At 44.5% G+C, this 23,029-nt stretch overlaps 2 protein-coding genes across 2 annotated transcripts in view; one reads left to right on the top strand and one right to left on the bottom strand.

Annotated features, from left to right (window-relative positions):
- Positions 1 to 23,029, bottom strand: part of LOC124034381 — a 60,524-nt gene that overhangs the window by 14,532 nt on the left and 22,963 nt on the right. The window lies entirely within an intron of this gene.
- Positions 7,383 to 12,228, top strand: LOC124033017. The gene is made up of 7 exons (XM_046344945.1): positions 7,383 to 7,535; positions 7,690 to 7,756; positions 7,971 to 8,124; positions 8,400 to 8,436; positions 8,544 to 8,854; positions 9,260 to 12,165; positions 12,206 to 12,228. Exons 1-7 carry the CDS (start codon positions 7,476 to 7,478, stop codon positions 12,226 to 12,228), a joined length of 3,558 nt encoding a protein of 1,185 aa, XP_046200901.1. The 5' UTR covers positions 7,383 to 7,475.

Raw genomic sequence — 23,029 nt, 5'->3', positions numbered from 1 at the left:
TCCATGGACTTCACAGTGTCCCAGAACTTTTTGGAGTTGGAGCTACAGGATGCAAACTTCTGCCTGAAGAAGCTGGCCTTAGCTTTCCTGACTGACTGCGTGTATTGGTTCCTGACTTCCCTGAACAGTTGCATATCGCAGGGGGGGGGGGGGGGGGGGAGTGAAATGAGATAATGTTATGCACCACGTAAATATACATTGCCTAAGGCTGCAGTGCTATACTCCATGGAGACAGTGTACAATGTGCATTTTACATGATGGATATATGCTACTCCATTTCATACAATCAATCAGTACAATTTATTTATAAAGCCCTTTTTACATCAGCAGATGTCACACAATGCTTATACTGACACCCAGCTTAAAACCTCAAATAGCATGCAATGCAGATTTAGAAGCATGGTGGCTAGGAAAAACTCTCTAGAAAAACAGGAACCTAGGAAGAAACCTAGAGAGGAACCAGGCTCTGAGGGGTGGCTAGTCTATGAGGGGCTCTGAGGGGTGGCTGGTGGAGAATATAATCGTACATGGCCATTAAGGCCAGATCGTTCTTCAAGTACTGTAGTTCAAACGTTCTTCTTAGATGACCAGCAGGGTCAAATAATAGGTCAGCAACTCAGGAGTAGATGTCAGTTGGCTTTTCGTAGCCGAACATTCAGAGGTCGAGACTGCAGTTGTGGTTGGTTGGTGTGAGTGAGTGAGTGAGTGAGTGAGTGAGTGAGTGAGTGAGTGAGTGAGTGAGTGAGTGAGTGAGGATGAGACTTTTGGTCTTTCAATCTCATTTCATTTAAACCCCCCCCCTTAAAAAAAAAAATATATATATATATATATATCCTGAACTGCAGACATTTGCCATACTCACCTTTCTATCTACCACATTCTACAAACCAACATCACAATACCCACTCCTACAACTGTATATCCAAAACATCTTCCCCAGCTATATAGACAGCCCCCCCAACACACCATATCTCCTCAAACATCTCTACACATTATATCATTTTATAGAACTCAAACTCAACCCTGAGGCGCGCAGAGACCATCCCATTAAACAATAGTAAAGAGTCTGTTATCCCCCCACCTTTGACCCTGTTCCTCCTTGTTTGCCAAATAGCTAACTTTGCCTGAGCAAACAGAAAGTTCAACAAAACACATTTGACTTTCGCCTGACACAAATATCTGTATCCCATTATAAACATCTCAACAGTAAACACCACCCCCAACCTCTCACACAGACATTCCAACAGAGACATTAAAGGCATTAACCTGGTGTACACAGAAAACACATGAATCACAGTTTCTTTCATTTTACAGAAAAGACACCCCTGCCCGAATCCCAGGTTCAACCCGTGCCAACCAGCTGTTAGTGGCCAGGGCTCCATGAAGAACCCTCTACTGGAGGTCCCCTGACCTCTTTGGTACTGGGGGTTTATAGAGCCCCCTCCACCTAAAACCCACCATACTCTCCGCCCCACATATCCCCTGCCACTGATGTGCCTTCACTCCTGTTAGGCTCCTAATGTTCCTAACCTTAACTCAGAGGTTGTAGAGGGCTTTACCTCCAGCATCCTCAAACTCCCCCAGGCTCGGAGTGTTGAAATCTAACAAGTCCTCCAGACCCCCTTGCCAGTCTCCAGTCTCTGCTGTCACCTGCAGTGGCGGAAACATTGGTGGCCCCTCTCCCTTTGGCCGCTCAAACATCCCCCTTACCGGCCCAGACAGTGCCTCCTGGACCTCCTCCAGGAATCTCTCCAGCAGCCAAAGAGACTGTTTGTTATTCCTGTTTGTTGTGCCAAGACTTCTGGGGTTTTCCACCCCTCCTCTCCCAGCAGTCTCAGGTCACCCAGCCTTTGTAAACAGCCTTTGTAAACCCCCTGCCATCAGTTGCCTCTGCAGGGTGGCCGACTGAACCGATCTCAAAGGGATTGCTGGGTTGTGGAAGATAGGCTCCTCCCATACCCCAGGCTCCACACCCCCTTCTCTTATGGGCCTTAGCAGCTGTCAGGCCCTCAGCATTGTAGAGTAAAAATCTGAGAGACCTGCTGTACTCAGCCTCTCCAGCTTCATGAGGAACAGCTGCCAGTCCAACCCTAATCCGCCAGCTCTCCTCAGCAGCACGCATGGTGGCTCCCTCCAGCCAACATCAGCATGGTACAGCAGTCTCTGCACCGCCTTCTGCCTGAAAGCAGCCATCCTGCTCTCCAGTTCCACCAGGCCCTGTCCTCCTTCATGAACGGTCATGTACAACACTGCTGCCTTCAACCAGTGATGGCCCGACCAGAAGAAGCTTGCGTTGCAGGTCTGCGAGCGGGGCGGGGGGGATTGAGGACAGCCAGTTTATGGCACAGGGAAGATGCTACCAGGTTGTTAATTATCAGCACCCTCCCTCTATATGACACTTGAGACAGGAACCATCTCCACCTGGCCAGACTTGACACCACTGCCTGTGACAGCCCCTCTCAGTTCTTCCTTACCCACTTCTCCGAGCCCAGGTACACCCCCAACACTTTAAGCCCTTCACAACCCCACTGCAAACCCCCTGGAAGCAGAGGAGGAGCCCTATCCCCCCATGCCCCACATAAGAGCTTCGCTCTTGCCCCAGTTTACCTTAGCTGATGAAGCTCCCTCGTACACCTTCAGACTGGTCTCTAGTGCCTGCATATCCTGATCATCACAGAAACATCATCTGCATATGCTGACACTGCTATGCCTGTCACCACATCCATTCCTTTCCAGCAGACTCCCTGCAGTCTCCTGCGTAGCAGTCCTAAAAAAGGCTCAATGGCTAATGTGTATAGCTGCCCAGATAGAGGGCATCCTTGTCTAATGCCCTGTCTCACCCAGACTGGCCTACTGAGCCCCCCCTCCCACCTTGACCATACATGACGCCCTAGCATACAACAGCTTCACACATGTCAAAAAACTCTTCCCAAACCCAAACACAGACATCACATTAAACAGATACTCATGGTCCACTCTATCAAAAGCCTTCTCTTGATCTAAAGAAACCAGTCCCAAGTTCACATTAGAACCTCTCGACAAGTCCCTAATTAAGACAAGTTGTCCGTGATTGAGCGTCCCGGTACACAAGATGTTTGGTCCTTATGTACTATCGAGTCCAAATGGGACTTCAGTCTGTAAGAGAGGACTTTGGCAAATATCTTGTAGTCCGCACAGAGTAATGCCACAGGCCACAGGTGCACGACCGGGGGACATCTGGGTTACGGCCTCTGCCAGTTCATGGGACAACAGAGGAATGCCCATTTCATCCATCTGTGCCAGAGAGAGCTTAGGGAGTCCTGCGAACAAGACCTGAGCACACATAGGATCACACACTTCTGCCCTATACAATTCAGTATAAAACTCCACAGTCTGCTCCCGCGTCTCCCCCACCACAGAGGTCACCCGCCCATCAAACAGCCGTAGACAATGCATACCCTTGGCTTCACCGCTCTGTCTTTCCAAACCAAAGAAGAAGGAGTTGGGAGCATCCATTTCCTTGAGCATGGAGAACCTAGCTCTTACAAGTGCTCCCTTTGCTTTAACCTGGAAAAAACTGCCCAGGTCCCTACGTAATTCGGCTAAATTAGCCTGGAGGCCTACATTGCCTTGCCCCACCATCTCTATCTCTATCTCACTAATACAACGCTCTAGTTCCCCCAATATTCTCCTAGCCTCTGAGGATGAGAGAGCTGTGTACTGTTGACAGAAAAGCCGAATTTGGACTTTCCCCACATCCCACCATTGACTCAGAGACTCATACTCCTCTCTTCGCTGCCCCCACCTTTCCCAAAAGGTTTGGAAACCTGAGCAAAACTTGGCATCTCATAAGAGCTTTACATTGAACTTCCAATAAGATGCCAGCCGAGCCATATTTATGTGATGATCCGAAAACCCCACCGGGAGAATGGTAACGCCCAGCAGCCTATTGCTCCGATTCCTAGACATGTAAAAGCGATCAAGTCGGGCCCCAAAAACCTTCACCCATGTATACTGTCTTGTGTTTGGATGTTTAGTTCTCCAAACATCCACTAGGTCGAACTGATTATTGATGTCCCTTAACACTCCCACTGACACTGACACTGAGGCTCTTCCCCATTTCTGTCTTTTGTAAATCCATTGTACAGTTCCAGTCCCCTCCGACCACCAGCGTCTCCTCAGGCGCTACCTGTGAGAGTTCCTGTCTAAGTCTCACAAATGGAACCCCTCTTTCTCTCCCTGTGTTAGGCGCATACACATTTATAAAGACAAAACCCATGTTGTTCATTTCTGCTTTAACAACAAGCAGCCTACCTTTACACACCTCCTTTGAGGAGCAACGTTTTACAGACAGCCCCGGTGCAAAAAGACTGCCACCCCTGCACTAAGATTTGTCTCATGGATCAACACACTTGCCCCTTTCCACCAGAGCCCCCAATCGACTTCATTCAACACATCACTATGCGTCTCCTGCAGAAACACCACCTGTACTTTTTTTGTTTTACATATTCACCCAACACACTCCTCTTTCCCGCATCTCAGGTGCCAGTTATATTGAGCGAGCCTAACCCGACGAGTCTCCATAAGAAGTGGGAGAAAAGCAGAGAAAGAGACCAATAGCCTACTGTGATAGACTACATCCAGTTTGCTGAGTAGAGTGTTGGAGGCTATTTTAGATGAAAAGTAGTTCTCAGAGTAGAGCTTTTTTGAATTGACCAAAGCCCGTCTCCCCCGATTGCTCAGTTTGGCCTGGCGGCCAGCTCTAGGAAGAGTCTTGGTGGTTCCAAACTTCTTCCGTTTAAGAATGATGGAGGCCACTGTGTCCTTGGGGACCTTCAATATTGCAGAAACGTTTTGGTACCCTTCACCAGATCTGTGTCTTGACATAATCATGTCTCTGAGCTCTATGGACAATTCCTTCGACCTCATGGCTTGGTTTTTGCTCTGACATACACTGTCAACTGTTGGACCATATATTTTCAACATACAGAAAACATCTCAGAGGGTTGATCTAGCTGCAGATAGCTAATTCTCCTCCATGTGTTTTCACCTTGCTGCTAATAAGCTCTTACCAATCTAACTAAATTAATTGAGAACATCTGGTTATCTGACAGTCTATGCAGCAACTATTGTATTAGAGTTAAGCTCTGGTTATTTTATGTATTTTCCTAGACAAGTCAGTTCAGAACAAATTCTTATTTACAATGACAGCTTAGGAACAGTGTGTTAACTACCTTGTTCATGGGCAGAATGACATATTTTTACATGGTCAGCTCAGGGATCTGACCTAGTGTAACAGATGTGAAACGGCTAGCTTAGTTAGCGGTGTGCGCTAAATAGCCTTTCAATCGGTTACGTCACTTGCTCTGAGACCTTGAAGTAGTAGTTCCCCTTGCTCTGCAAGGGCCGTGGCTTTTGTGGAGCGATGGGTAACGATGCTTCGAGGGTGACTGTTGTTGATGTGTGCAGAAGGTCCCTGGTTCACGCCCGGGTATGGGCGAGGGGACAGTTTAAAATTATACTGTTACAGAGGCATGGGCTAGAGATGAATATGCTACCAAATAGCACCTTATTTCCTAATGTAGGCCTACTTTTAAGGAAGGCACTATAAGGAATAGATCAATCAAATGGCTCACTAAACAGGGTACCGAAATAAATCCACAAGAGGTCGACACGAAATTAGACTAGGTTTATTTCTGTTTGGGCCTAGCTGTATCGAAAACGGTTGGGGAAATGGTGTAATCTGATCTGATCAATATATTTTTTATATTTCCACCCCAATATTAATGAAGGTCTAACATTCCATGACGTGGTATGTAGTTCTTGTAGTTCTTATGTAGTTCTTAATTCGTTTAACAGTTACAGAAAAGCTACAGGAGCCTATCAGAACAGCTGCAGTATCAGAGGCGCAGAGCCTTAATTAAAGGGCTACACATAATGGCTGACGACAGCCAGGTAAGGTTAATTTTAGCCTACGTTTAACGAGCTTTACAGTTGTCCTAATTCCATTTTGTTCTAATAGCAAGTCTGCCTTAAGTGCCGAAACTATGGTTGATATTAAAAAATAAATATGATTGGAAGTTTAGGCAAGTAATTCCAATTGGGGAATTGTTGTGGGACGTTAGCATAACATATTGCGCGTGTAGCATTCGTGCCATGGAGGATTGTGCAGGCCGGCAGGTAGCTTCAGGATCCTAGTATCATGTATGTTATAGGGATCAGATCTGGCAGACTTTTTCACCTGAACTGCTCATTGGCTGTCCATAATGAGCCCAGCGGGCAGGATGTGTAGCTGGGCTCTGCAATAATTAATTAATTAATGACGGTCAGTCACCTCTAAGCAGGACTCAGTGAAACGCTATGTGTTGAATTTGTCCATGTCTCGCCAGATTAACCTAGCTACCATAACAGCCGTGGAGAATTTATTCTAGTTTTAAGGGATCTTTCTGAAGGTTTTAGATGATACAGTGGTGCTTCGTCCTCTGGATGAAGAACCATTCATCTTGGCTTGGCTTCATTGCATTATTATTTGGGAAACGTTGACATGCCATTTGTGTTGACGGATGGATGAAAATAATGTGATTATAATATCGTTATAAATAGTCTAGCAGGGAAATCGGCATGAGATATCCATAGAACTGAGCTCTGCTCCATTTCAGCACCATGCCGAGGTCTCAGGTGCTGCACAGACTCGAGAAACAATTCAGCGCCATGGCACGTTCCCCTGACGCCAAGAAACGTGTCAACGTTCAATAGTTCAATAGTTGAACGTCTTTGATTTGAAATTATTTTGCAAGTGGTTATAATTTATTGCACATCCTAGTTTTGCAGCTTTGCAACCTCAGAATTATAGCTAATGGATGGCAGCGAGTTACGTTTTTGTGCATGGTGATGAATGACGATGCATGATAGACCATAAATTAAACGCAAAAACGTGCACTTAGACATATTTTCGTTTGGCAGAACTTTGACAAGCTTTGATTTGTTTTCTAAAGACATTGACAATTCATATAGACATTAGACTTAGGCCTAATTGTGACATCATGTGTGTATGACATCTTTGAAGAATGCTCTGGCTTCAGCCAATCGGAATCGAGTATTCAACAATGCTTTGGCATAATTCAAGGACGTTCATATTCACTTCAGTTGTCTGCCGATGGTTCACTGACGTTTTTTCAAAGGAGCTATTAGTATTTCCTCTAAACAGCCTACAATAATAAGCTACTCATCATGTCAGATGACAGCAAGGTATGGTTCATTTAGCCTATTTTGAGTTTAGAGGAGAAATTACTAACAATATAGTAGGTCACTAACACAGCAATAGGTCTCACTGGTTTGATCCATGGACTGAAATCTGACCACTATTGCCGTTTTGTTTAAAATAGGAGCGAACAAGTTGTTTCATAAAGTCACAACCTAGGACTGATATTGACCTCTCATTTATCCACCAGAGCGTGAAATGGGAGGATCCCCCGGATGACCAAAATAAGGTTGTGATGAATATGAAGGATGAAACAGAGACACATGAGACCAACAAGAACAGGACAGGAGGCAAGGTAAGAAATATGCTGTCCTTTACACATGTTCTGCCTACTTAGGCACAGATCTATGATTAGTTTAGTATCACTAAATCCTAGCCTTAAAGCATTAGGAGGAGACACCACACTGACCGTAGATCTGCTATGAGACCTATAATCTGTTGTCATGTAGGCTAAACGTAAGTCCAGTGGCCGTGCCAAGAAGACTTCCGTGGAGGAGGACAGCAGCATTGGTGCAGGTCTGAAATTACTTCATGTTGGGTGCAGGTTGTGTTCAAATTCATCAGCACTAATCTGAGAAGATAGTATCTATATAGGTGAAAGCAATATAGTGGAGGCCCGCAGAGAGATGTGCTTTTACTTGTCCAAATTAGGGATCGAGTTCAGATTCAACTTTACACATTCCATTCCGAGTTCAGATTCAACTTTAGATTTCTCTTTTCGGTTTCCCAGAGTCTTCTCAGACACCCGGGTGTGGTTTCCAGGAAAGGGGATCTATCATTGAGCAGCTGGAGAAGGAGGCTCAGAGGACTCTAATGCCTTCTCTCAAGATTGAGACATGCTGTGCCCCAATCCTCCTCTCCTTCCTGAGGAGTCTAACTGATGAGCAAGTCCCATGTCTTTTTTTCCAACCTCACATAAAACAACTCTGAATTTATAATCATAGTGCACCTTCTAACCACAAATGGGATTTTAGACACTACACCTAACATCACTGTAACCACACCCCTAACTCTTCCTGTAAATCAAGAACAAAATGTCTCATGTACTTGCTAATAGCTTAATTAAATACACTTTTATTTTCCCTGACATGGCTATCTAGTGACTCAACTAACTCAACATCAGTGTGCAGGTAAAATATGTTTCCTTTCTTTTCTCTAGCCAATGGAGAGTGATTCAGCATGGCATGAAAAATAACGTAAGTCTCTCCACATAAGGTTCTGGTCAAAAGTTGTGTGCTATATAGGGAATGGTGTCATGGAATTGCTTGATTGACAAAAACATTACTCTGTTTGTTGGCGATAGCTCACATTCGAGCAGCTCTCCATGCTGTGTCTGAAGATTGTTAAAGCCGTGACCCAGACAGCCCTCCGCATTCTCCTACCAGCGCTAGCTCGTATCATGGGGGTGAACCTGAGGAGTGGGGCAACCTCCCCAGAATCCCAGTGCTCTCTGACAGGGTCTGAGGATTCCTTAGGCAGTCTGGATGAGAGAGAGAAAAGGCTGCTGATCAGTGAGATGAACTACTGGACTAAGGAGAGGAGGAGGAATGGCAGTGCAGGGTGCCGCCAAAAATCCACTCGCAGAACCTCATCACCATGCTGTTCGCCTAAGAGGTATGTTCACAGCAATATTTCAACTTAATAATTGCAAGACCTGACCCATACTTATCATAAATTATTAACTTGGAATTCACACCTTGTAGTTTTAAATTCTGGTCAGAAATGTTGCCACTGAGGGGGTGGGTCCAGGTGAAAGTCATTTTTAACTGGGTAAGCCATAAAGTCATCTATGAATAAATATATCAGGTACATGCCTTTCAGAATTAATCATATTCTGATGCCGTACAAACATAAAAATCAGGCAAAATATTGTGTCAGTTGGCTTTAGGCTTCTAGAACTACGGTGGTATGAGACCATCATTGCTCTAATTTGGTTATCAGGCTCACTAATGGCCCAGATTAGATACCAGTTGGTCACATTTGCATGGCATAAGTGGTGATTGTGTGTTTATCTTCAAGGTCCCAGACCTCATTGCAGAGCTTGCCTGCAACTAGAGAGGCTCCCCTCATGGAGGAGCCTCTGAAGGCTCTTTTTGGGGTAACGGAAGAGAGCCTCCTGATATCCCTGGTTGAGGGTCACTCCAACCCCACCTCCTCCAGCTCCTCCGAGTTGAGGTGTGCTATCGTGGGGGAGGTGGTACACCAGCTTAACTCTGGCCTCTCAGTGGTCATTCAGGCCAGCTCGGGGAGTTTCCCCCCTATGGACAGTCAGGACATAGCAGCAGGCAAGGAGGTCATTCGGGTAGCCTCGGTGCAGATCCTGGCCGAGCTACAGAGCCAAACGTCTGAGCCAGAGTGGGTAGGGTTTATCGAGCCCCTCATGGACCCTGTGACCGATGATGTGCTGGATGCCATTGTCGGCACAATGGACAAAATGGCACAGGACTTCAACATCCTATTGGATCTGGCCAAGAAGATGACAATCTTGGGGTCAAAATGTCTGACCAATCTTCAATGTGACCTTGATGTTGAGTGTCCATCTGGGAAAGAAAGGACCACTCACTTTCTCAAAGAGACTGGATCCTCTACCAGTGTGGTGGCCAGAAAGATTCAGACCCTCTCTAGCCCCAACTTTCAGTCTAAAGCCCTGAAGGCGGTGAGCACCATCCTTACAAGGAAAGTCAGCAGCTCTTCAGGCATGGCTCCTTCCTCTAGGCCTTCTACTTCTAGTGCTGCTCCTAGCCTTACTGAAGCTTCCCTGAATACCAGCTGCACAGCCCTGACATCTGTAACCTCCACTGCCACAGTGATTGTTAAGGCATTTGTGGGAGGCATGGAGACGATAGCATCATTTGAAGGCACATGTGAAGCAGTTGATTGGCCAGTTCCTGTAAATGACCACAAAACAGGATCTTCACAGATGATAACCTTCTCTCTAGCCCGCACACTCTACGGCCGTATACGAGCAAAGCTGAGGGACCTTTTAACTCTATCCGCTCGAGAAGAAGGTGTGGCTAAGGATGCTTCTCTTCAGGAGTCTTCAGACACTCTGGAAAAGGCAACTGTTTCAACTGTTGAGGTCCAGTTACCCAGCACCGAACTTAGTAGAGTTCCCAGTGAGAGCCAACCAATACCAGCTCTCTGTCTCTCCAATCTGGATACCAGTACTCAAGAAGTTCTTAGCAGTGTTTTTTCCATCTACAAGTCAGAGTTATCAAAAGTGGAGAGTAAATCCTTGGCCGTTGTCAGTTCATCTGATGAGTCCCTAGAGGCTTGTTGGTTTGTTGATGGCGTCCTATCAAAGCTCGATGACTATACTATTTCCCAGTCACCCTCACCCAATGAAGACTTGAGTGTGAGTACTCAATATTCTCAACTGAGCTCAGAAGAGAGTGTCAGAATCACGGAGTCCTCTACTAGTCTGATTCAGAGCATTAAGAAGCTCTCTAGCAATGACTTCCAGACTCAGGCAGAAGAGGCAGTGAGTAAAGTGCTGATGAGATCCAGTCATTCCTTTATCACACAGATCAGCCATACTGGTCTTCAGAAAAGTCTGCAGGCTGGCTTATCATCTAGCTCACCATCAGAGATCCATGTCCTTTCAGAATCCATGTCCTCCATGTCCTCTGAGAATACAGCCTCTGGATTAGTGGAAACCTTTGTCAAAGGAATAGCGACTATTTTCCAGAAAAATGAGTCCACTGACACTGTGCTACTGGAAAGAAGTGGGAAAGTTTCGCAGTGCTCCCACGGGGGCTCCCAACTGGAAGATACTGAATTGAGTGTTAAAATATCAGAGGAGAAGCTTTGGTCAACAGCTAAGACCATCTGCGTCAGTATGAAGAACACACTTAAGGATTTCTTCACAGGGCTGAAGCCACCCGGATCCGAAAGGACAGAAAATGCTTCTTCCAAAGAGACCCTTGGGGAAATCCTGGCTGCTATCCAGAGTGAAATCTCAAACTTAGGGAGAATGAAGGATTCCAGGGAGCTCCTTCAGATCAATGATATGGTAGGAACTATACTGAAGGAGGGTGAGAAAAGTGAGGATGACAGTGAACAAGTCTGCCAAGACATCCCTAGAACCTGTTCATCTTTGTCCACTTCTTTAAATGGTCGTAGTTCCTTGTCCAGCTCTTCAAAGAGTCCTAGGTCAGAGTGTGAGTTAGAGATCAACCTCCCTGGCACTCCCATCCCTGACGAAGTGCCTTTTGATCTGACCTGCCCCATCGTCAGGAGCTCCTGCATCGACACCAGGGTCTCTAAAATGCCAGAGATTTCTTCAAGTGACCTAAAGACAAAGATGATGGCACACACAGATGAACCCCTGCATCGTAACAGTCCAATGACTGACAGCAGTCGACCGCCGAGTGCTAAAGCCTCTTTTCGATCCTCCACTCCGTCTTTCACCAACAAGGGAACCTCTTTGGTACCAAAGGGAGATGGGATTGACATTGAAGAGAAGGAGGTGTGCATCCCCAGCAGCTCTGGCCATCTGAGGGAGCTCTTAATCACCCCGGACATCAGCAGTGCCACTGCATTCCCACTGCAGTACTTGATGGACTCCAGCAAAGATGATGGCATCTGTTTTGTCACCATACTGGTGATAAGGTTGCTATCGGAGATCAGACTCTCAGCCCTAGATGGACCCTCCCAACAGGCAGCAGATCTGACAGAAACATGTCAGCAACTCATCAGACAAGTCATGTCTGAGTTCTGTGCTGCATCCAGATTCTCCAGGACAAAGGCATATTCCCAGAACCTGAACATCCAAAGGGTGTTCAGAGGTGTACATAAAAACCTCATGGAGGAGTTTGGCTCTTATAACACCCAGCAAGCAGCTATTTCCTCCCAGGACCCTGCATTTGACAGAGTCCTAGTAAAGTCCTTGACCCAGCAGCTGCTGGTACAGGATGCAAGGAGGCGTCAAGACCAGCTTCTGCTGCAACAAACCCATCAGACCAGGCTGCAACAGAGAGGGGGGCTGAGCAGAAAGCAAGAAGGAGCTTCCTTTGCTTTTCAATGACCAAACTCAGGATCAACTTCAAGGTATAGCAGGGAGTTAGCATTTGTTTTTTGTTCCAGTTAGGTGCTGATGTTATTGATATGATAAGACAAATACATGAGATAAATATGTTTTATTAATCACTAAATTGTTGCCTTGGATTCAGAAGTGTTCCATTTATTTATTTATTCTCTGTACCATTTTCTTTACCTTTCTTATGTTAGCGTTCCAAGAGAGGAAACAAAAAGGACTGCCATTCAGTCCAGGAACAGACTGAGATTCCCTCTACTGACGGACATTGCATAGGTAAGGATGTTTTAGAGCTCTGCTATAGCTTGTAGTTTTGTTTAGGTGTGTGTTAGAAACTTAGGTATGCCTACCAAACTCATAGCACTGTTATTTTTCAACGTTACTATACTGCATCTCTCTCTCTCTCTCTCTCTCTCTCTACCCCATCCATTTCTCTTGTGTTTCTAGCTCCCGTTGGAGAGGTTTCTCCCTCCATATCTCAGCCTGTCAAAAAACGATCCTTGATTGTCAGGGTCTTTTCAGCAATGATGAAGCCATTCAGGCGCTTCACCAAGAAGAACCTGTAACCTGTTACGCTGCATGAAGAACTACTTTTGTAACAGCAAGACTTTTGACAAGAGGAATTTCTGCATGTCTACCCTTTCAAAGTCTATTTGATCAAATAAATGCAAATTATTTTACAAGAATTTCAAGTGTTTTGGAAGATTGGTAAAACTGAAGCAGCTTTTCTCAGAGAAATGCACTAGTTCCCCCTTGGTTACACTTTTATTGTGCAGTTTTTGAGTTGGCAGGACTTGGAGCAGCAGGTAGCCTTGTGGTTAGAGCGTTGGGCCAGTAACTGAAAGTTGCTGCGGTCAGATCCCTGAGCTGACCATGTAAAATATGACGTTCTGCTCCTGAACAAGGTAGTTAACCCACTGTTCCTAAGCTGTCATTGTAAATACGAATTTGTTCTGAACTGACTTGTCTAGGCAAATAAATAAAATAACCAGAGCTTAACTCCAATACAATAGTTGCTGCATAGACTGTCAGATAACCAGATGTTCTCAATTAATTTAGTTAGATTGGTAAGAGCTTATTAGCAGCAAGGGAAAACACATAGTGGGGAATTAGCTATCTGCAGCTAGATCAACCCTCTGAGATGTTTTCTGTATGTTGAAAATATAAGGTCCAACAGTTGACAGTGTATGTCAGAGCAAAAACCAAGCCATGAGGTCGAAGGAATTGTCCATAGAGCTCAGAGACATGATTATGTCAAGACACAGATCTGGTGAATGGTACCAAAACGTTTCTGCAATATTGAAGGTCCCCAAGGACACAGTGGCCTCCATCATTCTTAAACGGAAGAAGTTTGGAACCACCAAGACTCTTCCTAGAGCTGGCCGCCAGGCCAAACTGAGCAATCGGGGGAGAAGTGCTTTGGTCAATTAAAAATAGCTCTACTCTGAGAACTACTTTTAATCACAGAGTGGAAAACCTAGAACCATACTGTGTTGATCACAATTATGGATGTATTCTGGAATAAGACAAACCTATACATAGAGTTGGAGTCTGAGTGTGTGTACACACAGCCACCTCTTTAACCACTCTTCAAAATATTTGGCAGCCTTTGAGATGGAGAGGCAGGAGAATAAGTGACAGAACAAGAGTATAATAAAAGCATGACTTCTCTCCCACTCCTGCTCACAGCAGCAGTGCAGTGGAGTATCTTCAACAGCCATAGGCCCAAGGATTTCACATCACATTCCATGATGCAATGCAGAATACGGCTTCACACAGAACAATCACCAAACCCATAAGATAACACTTCGCACAGCACAGCCAAACATCATGTATCACATGAAGAGAAATGTGTGTACTCCGGACGAGATGCCTTGTCACGGACCTGCTGTTTCAATCTACGCTCTCTCTCTCCCTATCCCCCACCTCTCCCTCTCTCTCTCTCTCTCTCTCTCTCACTCTCTCTCTTTCTCTCTCTTGCAATGCATGCTGGGAGTTTGAGTTTGAGTGTTTGGTGTGGAGGGCTCTATCCTAACTAACTTTCTTTGATTATTTTCTTTACATGTTATTTTCTATGGTGGGGGGTTAATGCAATATTATTTTAGCGGTATCCACAGTTTTTTCAAAGTTAGGGTGGAAGAGGACAGAGTAACTCTCCTGGGGTTTGGAAGGTGTGGTGTTTTTATTCTTTGTCCCCAACTCTCTAGGCGACCAGTTTTGATAGTCTTTAGCCGCACCCTCATACTACTCCTCCTTTGTTCTGCGGGTGATGTGGAGGTAAACCCAGGCCCTCATGTCCCCAGGCACCCTCATTTGTTGACTTCTGTGATCGAAAAAGCATTAGTTTCATGCATGTCAACATCAGAAGCCTCCTCCCTAAGTTTGTTTTACTCACTGCTTTAGCACACTCTGCCAACCCTGATGTCCTTGCCGTGTCTAAATCCTGGTTTAGGAAGGCCACCAATAATTCTGAGATTTCCATACCCAACTATAACATTTTCCGTCAAGATAGAACTGCCAAAGGGGGAGGAGTTAGCCTGCAAAGTAATGTCATACTTTCCAGGTCCATACCCAAACAGTTCAAACTACTAATTTTAAAAATGACTCTCTCCAGAAATACGTCTCTCACTGTTGCCGCCTGCTACCGATCCCCCTCAGCTCCCAGCTGTGCCATAGACACCATTTGTGAATTGATCGCCCCCCCCATCTAGCTTCAGAGTTTGTTCTGTTAGGTGACCTAAACTGGGATATGCTTAACACCCCGGCAGTCCTACAATCTAAGCTAGATGCCCTCAATCTCACACAAATCATCAAGGAACCCACCAGATACAACCCTACATCTTTAAACAAGGGCACCCTCATAGACGTTATCCTGACCAACTGGCCCTCCAAATACATCTCCGCTGTCTTCAATCAGGATCTCAGCGATCACTGCCTCATTGCCTGTATCCGCTACGGGTCCTCAGTCAAACGACCACCCCGCATCACTGTCAAACGCTACCTAAAACACTTATGCGAGCAGGCCTTTCTAATCAACCTGGCCCGGGTATCCTGGAAGGATATTGATCTCATCCCGTCAGTTGAGGATGCCTGGTCATTCTTTAAAAGTAACTTCCTCACCATCTTAGATAAGCATGCTCCATTAAAAAAATGCAGAACTAAGAACAGATATAGCCCTTGGTTCACTCCAGACCTGACTTCCCTCGACCAGCACAAAAACATCATGTGGCGGACTGCAATAGCATTGAATAGTCCCCGCGATATGCAACTGTTCAGGGAAGTCAGGAACCAATACACGCAGTCAGTCAGGAAAGCAAAGGCCAGCTTTTTCAAGCAGAAATTTGCATCCTGTAGCTCAAACTCTAAAAAGTTCTGGGACACTGTAAAGTCCATGGAGAACAAGAGCATCTCCTCCCAGCTGCCCACTGCACTGAGGCTTGGTAACACGGTCACACACGATAAATCCATGATAATCGAAAACTTCAACAAGAATTTCTCAACACCACTAACATTGAGTGGCTGCTGCCAACACACTGACTCAACTCCAGCCACTTTAATAATGGGAATTGATGGGAAATGATGTAAAATATATCACTAGCCAGTTTAAACAATGCTACCTAATATAATGTTTACATACCCTACATTATTCATCTCATATGTATATGTATATACTGTACTCATCTACTGCATCTTTATGTAATACATGTATCACTAGCCACTTTAACTATGCCACTTTTTTACATACTCATCTCATATGTATATACTGCACTCAATACCATCTACTGTATCTTGCCTATGCCGCTCTGTACCATCACTCACTCATATATCTTTATGTACATATTCTTATCCCCTTACACTTGTGTCTATAAGGTAGTGGTTTTGGAATTGTTAGCTAGATTACTTGTTGGTTATTACTGCATTGTCGGAACTAGAAGCACAAGCATTTCGCTACACTCATTTAACATCTGCTAACCATGTGTATGTGACAAATAACATTTGATTTGATTTGACTACATCCCCAGGTCCAGATGATTCCAGCAGGCACAGCCACAGCCCAGGTGGTTCAGCAGAAGCTCCTCCAGCAGCAGGTGGTGACTGCAGCTGCCTCGCCTCAGATACAGACCCCCCCTCCTCACAGCCCGGCCCAACAGGCCTCAGTTTCCGCTGCAGCAGAGTCCCCAGTACAGCAGCAGCCAGCCAAGGGCCAGGCTCACAGAGGGGCCATGAGGGGCAAGACCCAGGCCAAGCCCAGCGGGGGCAGCAGCTTGGTGCCCACAGGACTAGTTAGAGCTCCCCTTTCAGCTAGGCTAATGCAGGACATCTCATCAGTGTAAATGCATTCAGTGACTGAGGAGCAGCATTATGAAGAGATCCAGCGTTATGAAGTCATTCCAGTCTGAATGCTGTTTTACCTGTGGAAACAATTCACATAACTGGTTTAAGGTATCAATTCGGTTTAACATTGACTCCATGTAAAGGAATGACCTGTCTTTTTTGCATAAGAGTGTCATCTCTATCTTCAACACAGTAACTTTAGGCTGTTTCCTTAGCGACTGTTTCAGATATCTCCCTGGACCAACATCCAGGGGGAGGTTTAAGATCAGAAAAGCAGAAAAACAATATTCATGGCTTTTTTTTAAATGAATGAATATATTAATGTTACTCCATAGATATCCTGTGACTATGGGCTGGTGCTTAGCTCATTTGGGGAATGTCCATTTGAATAATGTTTTGTGTAGTCATACATTGTCCCAGTCCGCCTTGATGATATTATTCTCATGCTTACCGTTTATGTCTGTAATTTCATAGTTGATAGATATAGAAAACACCCTTCTTGTTAAAAAAAGGTATCTTGATAAAGTAATGCATATTAATGAGACTACATCTTGTTTTATACAGATGCACAGGTCTGACCTAAGTAGTGATAATCATATCTTTACGTTGTAAGTTTGAGCTTCCGTCCTCATGTTAATTGTCATTGTGTTCTGGCACCCGACATCAAAGCCCTGAGTCATTAGTGAATGCATTTTTACCTGCACTGGAAACACATTCACATAACTAATGTATCAATTTAACATTGACAGAAGTGTCCCTAAAAGTTAGACTCCTTAATTGTTTGCATAAGAGGGAGCTTGACTCTTAAATGTAACATTTAGTTTTTTTTTTTTTTGTAACCTTCAGATATTTAATGGATTTAATGAACCCATAATAAGAAAGCAAAAACAGGTTTTTGATTAAAAAAAATAAAAAACAATGTACTAAAAATAAAATACTGATATCACATTTACAAATATTCAGACCCTTTACTCAGTACTTTGTTGAAGCACCTTTGGCAGAGATTACAGCCTAGAGTCTTCTTGGGTATGACGCTACAAGCTTGGTACACCTGTATTGGGGAGTTTCTCCCATTTTTCTCTGCAGATCCTCTCAAGTTCTGTCAGATTGGATGGGGAGCGTCGCTGCAGTTTTTTCAGGTCTCTCCAGAGATGTTCGATCGGTCCGGGCTCTGGCTGGGCCATTCATGGACATTCAGAGACTTGTCCCGAATCCAGTCCTGCATTGTCTTGGCTGTGTGCTTAGGGTCGTTGTCCTGTTGGAAGGTGAACCTCTGGAGCAGGTTTTCATCAACGATCTCTGTACTTTGCTCCGTTCATCTTTCCCAGGATCCTGATTCAGGCCAAATAGTTCAATCTCGGTATCATCAGATCAGAGAATATTGTTTCTCATACCCTTCCCCCAGGTCTGTGTTTCTTTCCAAATCATGTCCAATCAATTGAATTTACCACAGGACTCCAAACAAGTTGTAGAAAAATCTCATGGATGATCAATGGAAACAGGATGCACCTGAGCTCAATTTCGAGTCTCATAGCAAAGGGTCTCAATAATTATTTAAATAAGGTAATTCTGTTTTTATTCTTAATAAATTTGCTAAAATGTTCTACACTTTTCGCTTTGTCATGAGGTGTTTTGTGTAGCTTAATGAGAGGAAAACGTAACAATGTGGAAAAAGTCAAGTGGTCTGAATACTTTCCAGATGCACTGTAAGTTGACTTTTTATAACACATTTCCTGTGATATAACCGTTGGGAAATAATGGGTCCTACTACCATATAATAGGTTAAATCAAAAGATGGAATATGCTGCAATTGATAAAAGCCTTTCTCAGTGTTTTAGTTATGAGGGAGAAATGTTTCCCCCTGCTGGCTGCTGACAGTGGCAGATATATCAGAAGAGAAAACATTTATTTGGGCAGGAGGGCAGAGATTCAGGCCTAAAGCCACTCAGAAGATCCTAGATCACTGGATCAGAGGGCATGTCACACAGTGTCAGAAGAGTCAGACTGTGTAGAAGGGCTATACACACCACTATAGTTAATGTTGCTATCACTCACTAAATATTTAAAAGACCAGTATTGTAATCTGGTCTGTTAACAGGAGCACATAACAAGACAAAGGCCAATTTAATGCAATGAATGACGTTTAATAAATTGTCTTAAGTTACTTGGTCTTTAAGGACTGTTTGAAGGGCTTGAACAGGCCTTTGGAGATGGCAGAAAACATCCTGACGAGAAGTGGACGTTTGTGAGGCGTCTCCTGTTGGGAGCTGGCGGGGAGATCCTTTGGCAGTGCAGACATGGCAGCATGTGGCACTATGCTGGGCACTACAGAAGAGAGAAGAGTTGACATGCACTTTAATTTAGAAATGATGTAATGTATGTTACAACTCAACATAACTGACACTGATAAATGAGAACCAACAGCTTGAGTTTTGGAGAATATAATTACTTTTACATAAGAGATGACTACTGATTGCGTATATAACCTTTGTAAGGTTATTTTGAAATGGCATTTCTTTGTACACCAATATCTCAAACAGACAATGTCCTGTTGTGTGAACTACGCATGCCATCTTCAGCAGTGGTCTGTACTTGTTCTGATTCAGAGCGGTGGGAATCCTTCTTGTTCCCCTTCTTGAATAGCTAAGTATTTAAAGAGAAAAACATGTTTAAAGAAATGTCACAGCTGAACAACCTCATGATGATAACAATCACACCTACCACACCAGCACAACAACATTTATGATTGGTTTTGGAATGAATGGATGGTTTTATATTTTTTACACTGAATAGCATTGTTTACTCACATTATCTCCCACAACTGTTCATTTAAATATGTTTGCTGTACCTTTAAGTTGCCTGTCAGCCTGACCAGCCTTTGTAGAAAAGATCATTTCCCCCTGCTAGCCCTCACATCCTCAGCCAGTGGAAGAGCCTTAGGCCCGGTGGTTTTGACTGATGTTCTTGAGGCTGCCCTCAATGACTCATTACATCTGTGGAGAAGCGCTTCACTCAAAGACTTGACAAGAATCCTATCAAATGAAGAGTCCTGAGTCGACACGGCCTGTTGGAGGATTTTCTCAGAGCCAAACTCCCCCAACAGATTTTTATAGACGGCTCTGTAGACGTTATGAATCCTCAAGTTCTCTGGATAGGGTTTGGATTTTTGTTAGAATTCTCATTACTAACATGCTGATGAGGCCGGTGAAGTCATCATCACTGCCCAAGTTATCAGAGGATGGGGTTGGAAGTGGGACATCTTTGACCATGTCTGGGCTGGTTGACATATCGTCCCTGACAATGTTTTGAGCTACACCAGAATGACTGGTGGTATCCACTTCCTCTCCATCAATGTTGGCCTTTAAGATTTGTGCTGCATTGGAGGTCTCGCTTGTTGCCATAATGACGCCAGAAGGAGACAGCCGAGGGGAGGACTTGCCACTCAATAGATTGCCTACATCAGATATAGTGGTTTCAGATCTTTGGAGAGATTCAGTTGGAGAGGATCCTCTACTCCTGGTTTCAGATTATTTGGAGAATTATTCAGTTGGAGAGGATCCTCTACTTTCTGCATCAGAATCCACAGAGTACATGACCTGGCTTACCATAACTTTGGTAAAGAGACTGACTGTGTCACTAAATACTGATGAAGAAGAAGAGCATGAAATTCTATCTATCTATCTAGCCAACACCATGGCCCCCTGAACCAAAGTCATTGAAGTTGAATAGGGCACAAAACTAGGAAGCAGGAGGCACTTAACAGACTCCTCTACAAACAGCTGAACCAGCTCGTAAGTGGGCTTCCCCACCTTGTCATTCCTCTTCAGCTTCGAAAGGATGGTATCAGATGCACTCTTTCCAGCCGCCACTGTCAGTCCCAGAGGGGTCAAGTTGCTATCAGAAATGATGCGGTTGACTTGGTGGCTGAGATCACGGGAGAGAGCACCAATCCTACCCTGAGATATGAGCTCCTCCAGTCTAGCTATTGCATCTGTTAGATCAGAGTGAGATGTAACCTGCCCTTCTGCCTCTGGATATACCTTCTTCATGATAGTATCGGCTATGGCAAACATTCTTGTTCTTGCATCAAACACCATTGTTTTTGGCTTAGTAGATTCGCTCATGTCAATGACTGAGCATCTTACAATGGGCTGAGCAGGACTCTGGTAACTCAGAAGGAATGGGAGTGCCAGGGAGTGCAAATTCCCACTCTGTCTTCTGTGATTTGGCAGTTGAGAATGACAACGAGGAGGAAGACCGCAGTGACTCTTGATAGACCAATTCCTCGCCACATTCGCTGCTTATCTTCTCAATGTTCTCCAGCATAGTTCCAACCACTTTATCTATTTGTGAAAGCTGTCCTGCAGCCACCATTTGGTCAGATTTTGACAGTTCTTTCTGAATGGAAACCAGAATATGGCTGAGGGTCTTTTTGGCTTGAGCCTTAATGAGAAATTGTTCCTCATATTTGCCCTCACATTGTGGTAAATAGTCTTTGCAGTTATCCAGATTTTCTTCTCAGATACTTCCACACCAGTCTGGGGGCTTACAGCTGCAGCATTCGTGGCTTCTGAGGGTTTCTCATCACTGAGTTGAAGCATAGAGTCTGCCTGCCATAGAGTAGTAGGAGACTCTGTGAGCAGGACACATGCTCTTCATATCATTTGCAATTGATCCAATAATTTCAATAGCAACTGAATCTGTATGCTTTGAGGAAATGGTGGATAATGCTGGCGACATATGAGAATCTGTCTGGCTTGAACCGACTTCGCCGGGGAAGAGATTGACAGATTTGATCAGTATTTTTCTGACTTTGTTGGTTGCCTTCTTCTGAAACACTTCACTCGAAAGCTGCTCAATGACTGAGGCTGGAGTAACACTTACTCCTTCCAATGATGAGGAACTGGACACGGGCAGGTCTTCTAGGTAAGACATGATACCATCCAAAAAGTCACAGACTTCAAAGGAGTTGTAAGAGGAATTCTCTATAACACTGGACGTTGATTCCAAATCTGCCACCTCGGACCTATACACAGTCACAATCTGAGATAAGACCTCTTTGGTGCAGGGCTCCAGGTTTGGATCACAGAGAACCAGTAAAGGTTGGGAGTTCTCACTCTGGCATTTGCGGAGAGCACCACGTCCAGTTGTGTTGACCTCTTGCAGTATGGCCTCACTCTTACTGAGTAGAGGAGAGTTCTGACCATGAGTACAATCTGCTCTGGTCTCAAATGGTTTCTCTTCTACAGAGCCAGATGAATCATGTCCACTAGGAACAGCAGATGAACTGCATTCTGCTATGGGTGATTCACTCCTACTTGCTGAAGATGAGTTCAGGGTTGAACCAGGCAGAACACTGGAGTCAGTGTGCTCCAGAAGTTGTTCCCTTTGGAATGCAGCTCCACCCGTTCTGTGAAATAATTATTTTATCTTTGCCTGGAGCCTCTTGCAGAGTCTACGAGACGTGTGAAAGGGTTTCTGCTTTGGCATACAGTGTCCCACTTGCGGATCTCTCTGGGTGCTTGTTGGCTTATCTAATTCAGTTTGCTTCACAATGCCTTTGACATCTTCAAAGGACTTTCAGTGAGGTCTGGGAACTTTAAAATGAACAAGCAAAGAATGTTAATTGCTGTCTGAAGTTGGAAAACAGATATCTTACTGCTAACAAATCTAACAAGCATTATAATTGAGTATACTAAATTTAATTTATATGCCACTTGCATTAGATATTTTTTTACACACCTGTTAGAAAGCTGGCAAAATATTTAAATGGAGAAATTATTGTTCATCAGTTTGAGGGTTAGGATTAACTGCACAGACACACACATTATGGGGAACATACAGTACCTCTTGGAAGAGGGTTTGAACTTGCAACCTTCCGGAGAGCCCTGCCTAACCACAGTTACACATCTCCTTCGCCAAATATTTAACTTCCTGGATGAGCTCCAGTCTTTTCTGCACAAAGGCAGTGAAGGATCTTGCACTGCTTCCCCTCTTGCAGATGAGTCAGCGTTGTCAAAAACTGGTCACCCTGGAGCAGTAGAATGCGGGCTTCAGGGCCATGTTAAGGATCTGTTCAGGGTGGTCTGTGCAATGACGTTGACAATGGTCTTGCACAATTTTGCAAGCTGTTCCTTTGTCATCTGCATTGCACAAACAAAACAGAACACAGCAGGTTTGGCAATGAAACTCTGATGTAAAGTATTCTAGATTGAACAGAATGCATTTTATCAACATCGTTTTCCTTATCTGTGACTGAATTCAAAGTTGGATGAAGTATGACAGATTAATGAACGTAATAGCAGAATAGAACTATAGTTAAACTAGTCTAATCGTATCCGTTGAAAACCGGTCAGTGAACCGTCCTCAAACACAATGAACTGATGTCAATATGGACATTAAACTTCACGTAAAGATAT

Source organism: Oncorhynchus gorbuscha, linkage group LG04, assembly GCF_021184085.1.
Source record: "Oncorhynchus gorbuscha isolate QuinsamMale2020 ecotype Even-year linkage group LG04, OgorEven_v1.0, whole genome shotgun sequence".
NCBI classification, from domain to species: domain Eukaryota; kingdom Metazoa; phylum Chordata; class Actinopteri; order Salmoniformes; family Salmonidae; genus Oncorhynchus; species Oncorhynchus gorbuscha.
Note: the sequence above shows the minus strand (reverse complement) of the source record. Positions and strands in the feature narration are given on the sequence as shown.

Bases quoted from the DNA above. Each gene is read 5' to 3' on its own strand.
- LOC124033017 (XM_046344945.1), top strand. From the start codon at position 7,476: ATGAATATGAAGGATGAAACAGAGACACATGAGACCAACAAGAACAGG. The intron at 8,125-8,399 runs GCAAGTCCCATG...TCTTTTCTCTAG, and splicing joins CTGAGGAGTCTAACTGATGA to CCAATGGAGAGTGATTCAGC. The intron at 8,855-9,259 runs GTATGTTCACAG...TTTATCTTCAAG, and splicing joins CCATGCTGTTCGCCTAAGAG to GTCCCAGACCTCATTGCAGA.